Source organism: Saccopteryx bilineata, chromosome 4 (assembly GCF_036850765.1).
Source record: "Saccopteryx bilineata isolate mSacBil1 chromosome 4, mSacBil1_pri_phased_curated, whole genome shotgun sequence".
In the NCBI taxonomy this organism is placed as follows: Eukaryota; Metazoa; Chordata; class Mammalia; order Chiroptera; family Emballonuridae; genus Saccopteryx; species Saccopteryx bilineata.
In genome coordinates, this window is record NC_089493.1 from 265,867,900 (window position 1) to 265,882,675 (window position 14,776).

The window sequence follows — 14,776 nt, forward strand, 5'->3', positions numbered from 1 at the left end:
GGCCCAGAGAGGGAAGTGGCTTTCCCTAGTCACAAGACTAGTTCAGCTGAACAAAGCTGACCATTTTCCCTAAACCTCCCAGTTGGATGCTAGAGAGCTTTCTGTTATATCTCTAAACATGAAGAGCTTAGGTATTTTTCCTTTTTGTTAGAATGTTCCTGATAAGTCCTTTTCTACCATTTTATTTTCAACTTTTCTACATTTCTTTGTCTTAAAAATATCACTTATTTTTAAATCCAATTAGTTTGATTTCATTGTTGATTTATTAAAGATGACAGTCTTTGTTTTTTAACTGTGCATTTGTTCCATTTACATTTATTATAATGTATGATAGGTTTAGATTTATAACGCCCATCTTATTTTATGCTATTTGTTTCATCTCTTCTGTTTCTATTTCTCTAACATTTGTCATCTATTAGGTTATTTTTTCTCTAATTGCTAGTTGGGAAATTAAAAAACCTCTGCTTTTATGGGGTTTTTTTGGTTGGGTTTTTTTTTTGTATTTTTCCGAAGCCAGAAACGGGGAGGCAGTCAGACAGACTCCCACATGCGCCCGACCGGGATCCACCCGGCACGCCCACCAGGGGGCGATGCTCTGCCCATCTGGGGCATCGCTCTGTTGTGACCAGAGCCACTCCAGTGCCTGAGGCAGAGGCCACAGAGCCATCCCCAGCGCCCGGGTCAACTTTGCTCCAATGAAGCCTCGGCTGTGGGAGGGGAAGAGAAAGACAGAGAGGAAGGAGAGGGAGAGGGGTGGAGAAGCAAATGGGCGCTTCTCCTGTGTGCCCTGGTTGGGAATCGAACCCGAGACTCCTGCACGCCAGGCCGACGCTCTAGCACTGAGCCAACCGGCCAGAGCCAAAAAACCTCTGCTTTTATGTTTTATTTTTTGTTATGTTATTTAATAATTATAAAATATGTTTAGTTTATCAAGGTCAAAAACTCATATCTTTATCTGTTTCCTATATAACACAATGACTTTAGAATATTTTAACTCCACTCCTTTTCAACTTGTATGTTATTCTCATGTATTTTAATCTTGGTTATTTGTTTCTTTTTAAACCCTAAAACATTTTATTTCAATTGTTTTATTCTGTGTTCTTGATTTCTTCTTCTATCTCATATCTCTTCCATCAGAGATTACTTTCTTAACTTTCTTTCTGCCTGAATTACTTCCTTTAGATTAGAACTTCCTTTAGTGAAAGTCTGCTGGTGGCCAACAACTATTTTTACTTGTGTAAGAATGCCTATATTTCACTCTTCATTCATGGAACATATTTTCTCTGGGATTAGAACTTTGGTACAACAGTTATTTTCTCTCATCACATGGAAGATAATATTCAAGATATCCTTCCACTGACTTTTCTGGCTTTCAACATTTTCATGAAGTCTTCTGTCAGACTCACTGTTGCCCCTTAGAAGCTAATCTGTCTTTTTTATCTGGCCTTTTAAAAGATCTTAGTATTATATATGTCTAGGTGTGATTCTTTGGACTTCTTAAATCTGTGGGTTAGATATCTTTCATCGGTTATAAAAATTTTCATTGTCTCTTCAAATATTGTCTTTGTTGTTCCATTCTGTCTTTTCCTCTGAGACTTTGGTGAGAAGTATATTGCCTGACCTGTGGTGGCGCAGTGGATAAATCGTCAACCTGGAAACGCTGAGGTTGCCAGTTCAAAACCCTGGGCTTGCCTGGTCAAGGCACATATGGGAGTTGATGCTTCCTGCTCCTCCCCCCTTCTCTCTCTCTCTCTCTCTCTCTCACTCTCTCTCCCCTCTCTATAATGAATAAATTTAAAAATCTTAAAAAAAAAAAGAAGTATATTAGACTTTATCCACCATGTCTTTACACCACTGTTTCACTTTTTTCTACCTCTTTGTTCTTATACTTCATTCTCAATAATTTTATTAAATCTGGTTTTCAGTTCACTTGGTATTTCTTTAGGTGGCTCTCATCTGATTGGCATTCTTCATAATGTCTTGTGCCCTGTATATATTTTGAAATGGTCTCTTACTTATTTAGACATATTAAACGGAATGATTTCATATATCCTTTTTTATACTTCTGTTATCTAAAGCCCTTAGGGATTTGTTTCTGGCATCTGTTGTTTTTGATGAATTTTGTTCATGCTATGTAGTTTCTTTCTGAACTTAGTTATTTATTGCTGTGAGCTGCTCGTTTTCCTTGGAAATTTTATTTGTGGTAATTATTTGGAGTCTGTAATGAAGGCAAGTTTCTCCAGAGAAAATTGACATTTGCTTCCATTGAAATCACTCTGAATTCTCAGCTTAAGGTTTTATGAATTCCAGGCCGAGACCCCTGAGGTCTAGCTCATAGGTTCATTTCTTAGCAACAGTTTTTTCCTCCCTCTCATCACAGTGGTCTGAAGCAGAGGACTCCTTCAGTGCAGGGGTATGGGTATTTCTAATTTACCCTCAGTTTCCCTAAACCAAGGAGGCAGCTTTGGCTCTTCCACTAGACTCTTCAACTTGGGCAGACCAGAGCCCTGCCTCCTGTTTACCACCTGGCCCTTGAGGCCTAGAAAATCAAAGCTCAGGTTTGGCAAAGCCCCATCTCCCCCCAGCTCCATTAGTCCTGTATTCCGTTTACTCTCCAAGAGTCTGTGTTTATTACTCAGTCCCTGGCCTAAGCATTCCTTACTCTCTTGTTAGTTCATTAATGCCTTCAACAATTTTAAAATATTTTCCCCAATATTGTCAATTTTCAGAGGTAAGGTTAGCTTACCTGCCTTGTTATCTGAAGTAAAATTCTTTTAGGTCTTTATCCTAGGTAGTCTTATCTCTCCCATTTGTCTAAGAGTTTCTAGAATTAGCCTGACCAGGTGGTGGCGCAGTGGATGGAGCGTCGGACTGGGATGTGGAAGGACCCAGGTTCGAGACCCCAAGGTGGCCAGCTTGAGCGCGGGCTCATATGGCTTGAGCAAAGAGCTCACCAGCTTGGACCCAAGGTCGCTGGCTCCAGCAGGGGGTTACTTGGTCTGCTGAAGGCCCGCGGTCAAGGCACGTGTGAGAGAGCAATCAATGAACAACTAAGAAGTCGCAACGCGCAACGAGAAACTGATGATTGATGCTTCTCATCTCTCTCCGTTCCTGTCTGTCTGTCCCTGTCTATCTCTGCCTCTGTAAAAAAAAAAAAAATTAAAAAAAAAAGAGTTTCTAGAATTAGAAACTTCTTTTACTTTATAATTTTTTAAAATTAAGAATATATATTTTTACAGCAGTTTTAGGTTCACAGCAAAATTGACTAGAGAATTAAAAGATTTTTCATATACCCTTTACCAACCCCCAACACACACAGCCTTCCCTATTATCAAAATCTATTAACAAATGTGGTACATTTGTTATAATCGATGAACCTATATTGACACATCATAATAACCTGAAGGTCGTAGTGTACATTCCAGTTCACTCTTGGTGTTGTATATTCTATGGGTTTGGACACATGTATGATAATATGTATCCATCATTATGGTATCCTGCAGAATATTTTCACTGATTTAAAAATCTTATATATTTACCTATTCGTCCCTCCCCATCCCCCTGCCCACAACCTCTGGCAACCACTAATCTTTCTTTCTTTCTTTCTTTTTTTGTGACAGAGACAAAGAGAGTCAGAGAGAGGGACAGATAGGGACACACAGATAGGAAGGGAGAGAAATGAGAAGCATCAATTCTTTGTTGCAGCTCTTAGTTGTTCACTGATTGCTTTCTCATATGTGCCTTTACTGGGGGGCTACAGCAGACTGAGTGACCCCTTGCTCAAGCCAGCGACCTTGGGCTCAAGCTGGTGAGCCTTGCTCAAACCAGATGAGCCTGCACTCAAGTTGGCTACCTCGGGCTTTTGAACCTGGGTCCTCCACATCCCAGTCCAACGCTCTATCCACTGCACCATGGCCTGGTCAGGCACCACTGATCTGTCTACTATCTCACAGCTTTGCCTTTTCTAGAATATCATATAGTTGGAATCGTATAGTATGTAGCCTTTTAAGGTTGGCTTTTTTCACTTTGTAATATACATGTAAGTTTTTTCATGTCTTTTCATGGCTTGATCATTTGTTTTTAACATCCAATAATATTCCATTGTCAGGATATACCACAATTGATTTAGCCACTCACCTACTGAAAGACATCTTGGTTGCTTTCAAGTTTGGGCATTTATGAATAAAGCTGCTGTAACCATCTATGTGTACGTTTTTGAGTAGAAATAACTTTTCAACCCTTTGAGTAAAAATCAAGAAGAACAACTGTGGAATAGTATGGTAAGAGTATGCTCAGTTGTGTTAGAAACTGCCAAAGTGCCTGACCTGTGGTGGCGCAGTGGATAAAGCGTCACCACAGGTCAGGCAAAGGTTGAGGTTGGAAACGCTGAGGTTGCTGGTTCAAAACCCTGGGCTTGCCTGGTCAAGGTACATGTGGGAGTTGATGCTTCCTGCTCCTCCCCCCTTCTCTCTCTCTCTCTCTTTCTCTCTCTCTCCCCCCTATAATGAATAAATAAAATCTTTAAAAAAAAAAGAAAAAGAAATTGCCAAAGTGGCCGTACCATTTGCATCTCCACCAGCAATGAACGAGAGCTCCTCGTGCTCCCTATCCTTACCAGCATTTGGCGTTGCCAGAATTCGGGATTTTGACAGTTGTGTAGTGGTATCTTGTTTGTTTTAATTTGCATTTCCCTGGAGACATGTAATGTGAAGCATCTTTTTATGTTTATTTGCCATCTGTATTTTTTGGCCCATTTTTAAATTGGGTCATTTGTTTTCTTATTATTGAGTTTTAAGAGTTTTTTGTGTATTTCAGGTAGTAGTCCTTTATCATGTGTTGTTTTTTTTAAGTATTTCCCCCCAGTCTGTAGCTTATCTACTCATTCTTTTGATGTCCTTTGCAGAGCAAAAGTTTTTAATTTTAATGAAGTCCAACCTATCATTTATTTTTTAATAGATTATATCTTTGGTGTTGTGTGTAGGAAGTCATCACCATACTCCAGGTCACATAGGTTTTCTTCTGTGTTGACTTCCAGAAATTTTATAGTTTGTGTTTTACACTTCAGTCTATGATGTCTTCACTTTTACTTTCTGATCCTGTGCATTTTTTTGTGAAGGATTGGTTGTGTTTGATGGGAAGAATATTTTTGCTTTTTAGTACTTTCCAATTTGTTTATAATAAGCAAGTATGATATAAAAGTAAGATAGGAATTTTCACCAAAAATTTATACATTATGAAGCACTCATCTCTGGCATTTGGTATTTTTAACCTCTGGTTACTGCCTTTGGTGCCCTTTGAGTCATGTTTCAACAGGATTTCTTTGCTCTAGAGGACATAGAAGGCCCACCTGGGGTACCATAAAAAAAAAATGGAAAATAGAGGATACAGATGCACTTAAAGAAAATAGAAAAGTCAAAACTCATGTGGGAGACACAGCTATTCTGTTGAAGGGTTGTATCCCCATGTCCCTTCTCTTTTATATAGAACTAGGAGTTCCCAGCATTTCTCTGCTAATCCAACTTCCTCCCGAGCACCTAGGACATAACTACCTGGGCAGACTGCCTGGGAATGCTTAGTCCTCACCTGCTGGGATGGGTCCCATTTCAAATCCCCACCCTATGCATAACACTGTAGATGCTCTTAGTCCGCTGGAGTCCGTCTGGAGGAGGTGTTTCCTCTCCTGTGCTGATGGAGACAGAAGGAAGGAAATAGCCCATAGCCAGACTATTATTACTAAGAGTAAGAAACTTAAAATTCTTAAATAAGAAGCTCTTATTCAGAATTTGTCCAAAGAAAGTTCTTGTGTTTGTACATAAGATTACATTGGCCCTGTCCAGTTGGCTCAGTGGATAGAGTGTTGGCCTGGCATACAGACATCTTGGGTTCTATCCCTGGTCAGGACTCACATGAGTAGTGCCCATCTGCTTCTCCCCCCCCCCTTCCTTCTCTCTCTTTCCTCTTGCAGCCAGTGGCTCTACTGGTTTGAGTGGAGGCCCCAGGCGCTGAGGATAGCTTGGTTGGTTCGAGCAGGGTGGATTCCAGTCAAGGAACATGCAGAAGTCTGTCTTTCTATATCCCCTCCCCTCACTTAAAATAAATAAATAAAAATTTAAAAATATATAAATATATATATAGTGTAAGGATGGTTTGATAAATTCTGGTACATACTTATAGTGTGCTGGGCAATCACTAAAAATAATGATACAGAAGAAAAATTTAGAAGATAGAAAAACACTGCATTATATTAAGAAAAAAAGGCAAGTTGCATTTATGTATTTTTATAATCAGAATAAAAAATGTTTTTAAATGAAGTCCTGGCTGCAGGTCTTTCGATTCAAACGTTGTTAGTGTTGACACCCGGCTTTCTTTCCCCTTCCCGACAGGGCCACCTGAGCGAGGGGTACGGACAGCTCTGCAGCATCTACCTCAGACTGCTGAGAACGAAGATGGAGTACCACACCAAAGTGAGTCTCTGCGACGGCTCTGTCCCCCCGCACCCCGTCTGTCTCCTCGGCACCCACCTCCATGGCCCTGACTGTCAGGTCGTTCGGGTAATACACAGCCTGGCTTCTCACGGAGGCTTCATACCATCTCCCAGCTGTGTGGGAGGAAACATTTTATAAGGCCACCACAGTCAGGCCCTGGGACGTGGCCTGTGTCTTCTGCACCTTTTGTCCTATTTTGCAAATATAAGGAAGAACCCTATTCAGTAGTTGACCTATGAAAATATTTTAGAAGCACTGACTTTACTGTTAATGAAAATGGCTCCTTCTAATTATATAGTGAGTTTCCACACAGAACCTTCTTTTAATCAACATATGACTTTAGTCATCATGTCTTATGCACCTACTGCATGTAAAACTGCTTGGTACCAGCTGGCATAGAGGAAGAAGTAAACGGTCTGCTCTTCAGGCGTTTATCGCTGGGGAGAGAAGGCTTACACTCTTGGAGCGGCCGTGTGTAGTGCAAAGCCGTTCTGTGTGCCTGTGCCTGTAGATGTGCCTGCGTCAGAGACCTTCTGAAATGACTGTGGCTTATGGTGTCTGACAGGCAAAACGAAGGGAGTAGGGCTTGAGGCGAGCCTGGGAGGGTGGGTGTGGTGCAGATATGTGCTGAGGAAGGGGGCACGCCTGGTGGGAGAGAAACCCGCCTGAGTTAGGGAGCTGGGGGTAGAAACGGAGAAGGAAGGAGATTTAAGAAAAAGTCATGTAATTTAGTACCTTTTATCTCCATTATCTTCTACGAACTTAAGGGGTAGCTTTGATTTATTGAAACCATCCTAGTCTGTTAAACTTTTTCTATATGTCACTTAATCCTTCCCACAACCCTATACAGCAGGTGTTATGAGGGCCTAGGGCCCTCTCAAGCCACATGCGGCTCTCTGGTCCCTTGAGTGTGGCTCTTCCACAAAATACCACATGCGGGCGCTACCTCGATAAGGAATGTACCTACCTATATAGTTTAAGTTTAAAAAATTTAGCTCTCAAAAGAAATTTCAACCGTTGTACTGTTGATATTTGGCTCTGTTGACTAATGAGTTTGCCGACCCCTGGCCTAGGGGAATGAAACTCGGAGAGTGGGTGAGTCCCTTGCCTGAGTCGGCAGGCTTCCCAGAGGTGTGGGGCTGACTTGAACCCTGGCCCATATGACACTGCCGCCCATGCTGCTCAGTGGCCACCCTTTCCTGCCTCCTGTCTCACTGAGTGCCTGCCAAGGGCTCTGCTAGGAGAAAGGTGAACAGACTTTGCCCCTGTCCTAGGAGTTGTAGTCTAGTTGGGAGAGATGTGGAAGAGAGAGAGAAGATAGAGTTCAGGAAGGATGAGAAGTAGGAGAAGCAGAAGGTGGTACAAAGGCACTTGAGGGGGTGTCTAGTTCAGACTCAACCAGGCAGGCTTCTCGGAGGCAGTGTGACACCTGAGCTTAGTCGGAGGGTGTTAAAGTTATCATCTGTGCTGTACAACACATCACCCCAAAACTTAGTGGCTGCAACAACAGCCCTTTATTATCCCTCACACTGGCTGTTAGTCAGGAGTTCTGGAAGGGCTGGGTGTGCTGGCTGGAGCCGCCATGGCGCGGCTGGCCTGCTGTCTGTCTCTTCATGGAGGCGCAGGGCTAGTCAGGGCTTCCTCACAGCCTGGCGGTTTCCCAAGGGAGTGAGGTGGAAGGGCGTGGCATTTTTAAGGCCTGGCCTCAGAAGTCACAGGCATTCTTTCCACTGTCCTATATTGGCTGAGGCAGTCACAGAGGTCCCTAGAGTCAAGGGAGGGGACAGAGACCACACCACTCAGGAAGAATGTCAAAGTCACATTGTAAAGAGAGTGTTTTGAATGATATAAGTTTGACAGCAGTCTTTGGAAAATGCAGTCTGCCACAGTCTGCCCTCTGGCCCCACAGTTCACAGCCCTCCCCACCTCCTGTGGAATACACAGGCCCCTCCCCTAGACTTGTCTGCGGATAGCAGGTAGAGAGGAGGGGGTCAGTGAAGAAGGGTGGAATGGGCATTCTAGGCACAGGAATCAGCTGGACACGTAGGGCATGAGGCCCAGGACACTTGAGTGTCTGTGTGGAACTAGCAGTAGATCCACTTAGTTCACGGAGTAGGCAGGTGGAGAGCAGCAAGTGATTGGGCATGTGCATTAGACCATCCCAGTAACAGAAAGTGGAGGGTGGAAGATGGTAAGAGCCAATTAGGACACTTATCTGTGGGGCAGACAAAGGATGGAACGTCCTGAAGACTAGCAGGAAGAGAGGGGAGGCACTAGCTAGAAGGAGACATGGGACCATGGGAAAGACTGAGCAATAGGAAGAGGGGTAGCGGCATGGGGAGGCGTGGTGGGGCTCTGGGAGCTCTGAACTGTGGGCTCCAAGAGGACAGGACAGGTGTGTGTATGTCCTTGTGTCCTGAGTCTGGCCAGCATCTAGCCTGAACAGGTGCTCAATTAGGATTTGTTGAATGAGAGAGAGAATGAACCAGAACCTAGATTGGATCAGATAGAAACAGCAGGGGCTGGTCCTGAGTCAGGAAAGAGGTGGCCTTTCTCTGTTGAAGCTGGAGGAATGGGTGACAGCTGCGTGCACCCGAAGCACGGAAGGGAGGGGGAGGCAGGAAGTGATGTAAGAAGGAAGGCGCGTGTCGGGGGCTGGCTCTTGCCAGGCACCAGGTTTGAGAGCTGGACAGTTATTGATGGAGAGGGTGAGCATCCAGGCGGCAGCAGGGACTGTCATGGGAGTATGTTCTAATAGTGACTCCGGCTGTGAGTCCTTCCCCAGGGACATGTGGCAGCTGGTCCTAGGCACAGAGAATGTGACAAAAAAATCCAGGCTTACCAGGTTTTAACAGGTGGAAGGACAGGCAGCAAGAAGGACAAGGACCTTAGAGACAGGTTACCATAGTTTTCAGGCTGAAGGAGAAAGTAAGTACATTCAGAAAGGAGCGATAAAGGAACTGATGGCCGTGAGACAGGAGCTGGACGTGGGCCTGAGGGCAGGAGAGGACTGCGGGGGCAGCGGGCGGAGGGCAAGGTGTTGTAGCCAGAGTGGGGTGAGGAGTGGAGAGCTTCCGTCTTCAGAGTCTGAAGTGTTTGCACTAGAATTCAGAACCCCCTTGCTGGACTGGCCCCACCCCGCCCACCGCCCGCCTGCCTCTACCCTTCCCTAGACCTGTGTTCCGTCCACTCCAGACAAACCACACTGGGGAGGAGATAATGGTACAAATATTGCACAGTGATTGATGATATGAAATAATTTCTCCGGACTTGGGGGGGGGTGACATAATCTTTTTCTACTTTCTAGTTTGTTTCACTAATTATGTTTTGCTAAAACTAATCTGAGAATGGGTTCGCCTTCCCTGAACCCATACCAGCAGCTTTGGGAAATGGCCAAAGGACAGTGGGAATCCTGGCTGGCATTCAGGATGCCCTGGAGATAAAAAATGTTGCACTGCCTGCGTCCCCTGGATGGATGGGGCTGACCGTTCTCAGACTCTGAGTCTCATTGTACCACAGGGGAGCATCTTCAGGAGACTGTCCCAAGACACAGACTGTTAGTGGGAGCCCTCTCCTGGCTCAGGGATGGGATGGGGGCTGCACCTGCAATGATGGGAAGTAGATGTTCTTTGCCACAGTCAAGGGGTCTGTTTGTGTGTGAGGTTGTGGGCACTAACGCCATTACCTGGGAAGAGTCTAGTCATGGACCGCACGCCTCCATGCTACACAAGCAGAGTCGAGCCTGCCGCTGCTCATTTAGACGGCCCGCTTGATGTTGCTTAGTTGGGTTGTACAGAGAGCTTTTGAGGTACCCTGTTCTATCTATTTCCTTTCTCGGTTTCCCTTCCAGAATCCCAGGTTCCCAGGCAACCTGCAGATGAGTGACCGGCAGCTGGATGAGGCTGGGGAGAGTGATGTGAACAACTTGTAAGTGGCTGTCCTTGTATCCTAGACTCGGTGGGGAAGAGAGTTTTTGTAGACTCTCACTTCCCATTAGGATCACAGAGGGCCTGATGCAGGGGCTGGGGCTGGATGGGGACTTACAGCCCCTGGATGAGTTGGCCTTGGGGACACTTAATACCGGTGCCTTACCCAGAACCTCCAGGCTGTCTCACAGTCCAGGCTCCATCCTCTGTTCCCTTCCACCCGCCCAACCAAGTGTGGTATCAGCCGTCTCCCTTTGCCACCATCGCTGTTGTATTCACTGTGTTTGATCTTCAAATGCCTCACTACCCACTTACATGGGAGCTAAGAATTGGAGCTGGGTTGCGAACGCGTGCATGCGTGTGCACGCGCATTGGGGTGGAAGCAGCAGCACAGGGTGTGAGGGAAGGGACAGATGAAGTGCTGGCTTGCACTGTGAGTATAAGCTCTTTCCTCTTGGGTCCAGTTTTCAGCTAACAGTGGAGATGTTCGACTACCTGGAGTGCGAACTTAACCTCTTCCAAACTGGTAAGTCTCTCCCTCCCATTTGGCCCAGGCTCATGAGAATTGCCTGATTCCCAGCCTTGTTCTCTGCTTGGATCAGCCAGTTAGTCCCCCTCTCCCTACGAGCTGCACAGCACAGGGCCAGGGAAATGGGGACTGCAGGCTCTCCATCCTCCTGCAGACAGGGGCTGCGCTCTTGGGCATTTTCAGAGTCAGTGACTTCGTATCTGAGTAGAAAGACCATGCTCCCCAACCTGCTGGCTTACCCCCTGAGGCCAAACCTCCAAGAGCCCAAGGACCGGTCTGACCTCTGACAGCCCTGGACTGCCGCCCCAACACTGGCTGGTCCTTTGGCCCATCCCAGTCTGCTGCTCACCCAGGCTGGCACTCGGGCTGAAGTTCTCCGAGAAGGGCTGCTGTCTGCTGTTCGGTCGGTAGCCAGGGAGAAAGCTTGCTGAGTTGAGTAGTTACCCAGGTCTGCGTGCGAAGTCCTGGTTTCCTAGTGCAGGAGCGTTTCCGGGCTCTGTCCTGCTGAGGGTTCTGGTGTCGCTTGGCTGTCAGCCCCTAGCACTTGCTGACAAGACTCGGGAAGGAAGCAGCTGGTTCCCTTGTCGCCTATGTCCTCTCTTCCCCGCACTTCCCAGCATGGCTCCCCCTTTATCCCTGGGGGACGGAAGAGCCAGTTTTCTAATATTCAAGATATTCTATGACCAGTGTCCGACTCTAAAAGCACGTTCCAAATTGCAAGTATCCGTGCACAAGCTTGGTGACCTCAGCATATGGGCATGTAAGGCCCATTCCTGGAGCTTCAGTTCTCATGAAAGACAGAAACTCTCTCACCCTAAATTGCAAATTTTTTCAGCTTGTTCATTTGTGCAGCGGTTTACAACTGGCTGGTTAATTCCAGCTGTGCCAGGCCTGTGACAGGACGGCAGATTCCTTGATACTTTGACCAAACAGTGCAGGATGTGGTCAGAGGAACACCAGAAACAGCTGGAAACTATGGTTTGTGGGAGAATTGAGAAGGCACTCAGCCTGCTGGCATCCTATTTGAGCAGAGTCTTCTACAAAAGTCAGTAGAGAAGTAAAAATGAAACAAACTCCCTGCTCTAAGGCATTCCCAGGAAGGTAGGAGAAATGGTGTAGAGGAGTTGTTCTGTTTTATTTTTAATGCATTAGAAATGTTTGCATAAAAGTGTACAAACAACTACACATTGTTATGGCCAACTTTTGGTTAAATAGCTCTGGGCAGGAAGGACGTATGTGGATAAATCAGAATTCATTGACATTCAGCTTTAGAATGTGCTTAATTTGAATGCAGGTATGAGTGACATTCTAGGAATTGTCATCCTTCGGAGAGTCAGCCTAGAAGTCACTACTCAGCTGGCCCAAGTGTTCCCCCAGCAGCTCTGGCCCCGTCCTCAGAGTCTGCCGGCCACTGCAGCAGTGGTTGAGGCAAACGGCCAAACATTTCTGCATTTTGGCTGTCCCTTCCAGCCCCTGACAGACGGTCGGAGTAAGAGGAAGCAAGGGTGTGATGACACCCCGCAGGATGTGAGGAGGCTGGGAGAATGAGTATGTGGTGCAGGCAAGGGCCCAGCTCGCTCCCAGCCCCCATGGTGCCAGGCTGTTTTTGTCTGCATTGTTCACTTGTATTATTGCCACTAGATGCTGAGCTCCTCCTCAGAATCGGGAGCTGTGCCCTACTCTCTGTTCTAGCCCAGTGCCTGGTCTATAGCAAGCACTCAACAACCAAGGTCCAGAATGCTTGCCTTAGATGAGCAGCAGCGAAGAGAGTTCATAAAACAGTATCAACATGCAGCTGAATGCTCTGGGATTATCTGGATAATCTAGCGACTTGGAGTTTTCTAGAGGAGAGCCACCTGAGTCTTGGCAGAAACCACCCTGTGGTAAAAGTTGGTGGCTTTCTTGTTTCTAAAAGAGCCCTGATTTGGAATCAAGAACGCTCTTCTACATGTCTCTCCTGCTACACCTTGTTAGAAAAGCAAATGCTTAGGTCCCATCCCCGACAATGAGTCTAGGGCTGAGGCCCAGTAACCAGTGTTATAACAAGGCCCCCAGGTCTGCACTGTCCAGATGTCAGCCGCTAGCCACATGTGACTATTTCAATTAATTACAATTAAATAACATGGAAAAGTCAGGTCTTCAGTTGCACTAGCCATGTATCAGACCCTCGTGGGCACATGTGGCTAGCATATGGGACAGCACATGTGGATCACTTCCATCATCACAGAATTCGGCTGGACAGTGCTACCTGGTGATTCGGATACCTGCTTGCTAAAGTTTGATAGCCACTGAGCTAGAAAAAGACGGCTTCTAACTGGCTGCATAGTAGACTCACCTTGGGGTCCTTTGAAACCTACTGATGCCCCAGTCCTGCCCTAGCCCCCAGCCCTACCCCAAACCAGTTAAAACAGAGGGGTGGTGGGGTAGTTGCAGGCAAACATGAGTAGTTTTTAAATTTCTCCAGATGATTCTAATCAGTCTCAAAGCCGAAGTTGAGAACCACTGTGCAGTGCAGCGCACCTTACACAACATTTTCATTTAATTCTTACAAGACCCTTATGAGGTGTGTGCTGTTAGAACCATCTGCATCTTATGGAAAAGCATCTGGAGGCACAGAGAGGTTGAGCCACTTGTGCCTGGTCACACAGCTGTAGATGTTCCTGGGCGCCAGAGGCAGTCCTGGAAAGCAGCGACTGGCCAGGAGGTGAAGTCCGTGATTCCCTGCCAGATGGAGCCTAAGGAAGCCGGGAGACTCGGGGACGGCTGCCTTGCAGGGACAGCTGCTTTTAATTTGTGTCAAGAAAAGCTGCCTTTTAATTAGAACCGTTTGGGATTTTTCTTCTCAGCTGCCAGGCTGAGCCAGTTAACGGGGATTAGTGCAGTCAGGGAAGGCCAAGCTCAGAGCTCGGGGTTTTCCCCAGGACAGTCCCACGGACGGTCTTTCACCGCAGGCCGCGTGTGGACTTCTGGAGGTGGTGGGCCGCCACTGCAGGCAGGAAATCGGCCCTAGCTCCTGGTGTGCACTGAGGGGCCACAGCCAGGCATCTAGTTGCTTGGTTTAGGAGCAAGGTGCAGGGGGTTCATTCATGTGGTGGGGTACTGAGGGAGCGAGTTGCTCTCTGGAGCTTGGGAGAGTGAGAGTGCAGGGCAGTACTTCTGTTGACCTGCTCCAGGGACCTCCATTAGCTCTGATCCTGATGGTCATCCTCCTCCCAGCCCCTGGCCTTGGTCCTTGCAGGCTCGCCAGTCATCCACCCAGGGCTCTTGCACATACCCCCTTTTGCTACCCCAACAACCCTGTGGCAAGCCACCAGGCATCCAAGGCTGACTGGTTGCCTTCCTCGTGCTCTCATCAATGTTTGACATTTTCCCCACATGTTAACTATTGCCACCACCAGACTGGGTGCTTCTCAGGGTCAAAGTTACCATCAGACTCTGTTCCTGTGTGAGAGGAAGGGCTAGACTGGCCATCTCAGCAACCTCCTTCAGTCCTGAAATTCTGATGCTCTGTAAATCTGAGGGCTTCCCTTGAACAAGAGCTCATCTCCCCATTACCTTTAAATCAGAAACTGAAAAATGATGTGTTCAGTGTTTCTGATCAGCCCAGAGACGCCGTGGCTCACAGGAACCCAGGCCTCTGCGCTAGCCACTGCTGGTCACACAGCCGCTGTCTTTTAACTCACCGCCTCTAAGCAAAACCAGTTCCTAACTTTGTGACCACCTTCAAGTCCCTTACCTTCAGTTATCTCACTTGTGTGACACGGGTACCTTTAATTACCCTGTAGGAGTAGCGTAAGGGTTAAGTGTATTACATGTATGTACAGGATAGGTCCTCA

General features: G+C 46.5%; 1 protein-coding gene across 2 annotated transcripts in view; it reads left to right on the top strand.

The window, feature by feature from the left end:
- HIP1 (huntingtin interacting protein 1) overlaps positions 1-14,776 on the top strand; it is a 159,038-nt gene that overhangs the window by 114,555 nt on the left and 29,707 nt on the right. For both annotated transcript variants that reach the window (XM_066274525.1, XM_066274526.1), the window contains exons 5-7: positions 6,384-6,464; positions 10,336-10,412; positions 10,876-10,937. In XM_066274525.1, coding sequence (XP_066130622.1) covers positions 6,384-6,464; positions 10,336-10,412; positions 10,876-10,937 — 220 coding nt within the window. The remainder of the gene's footprint in view (positions 1-6,383; positions 6,465-10,335; positions 10,413-10,875; positions 10,938-14,776) is intronic.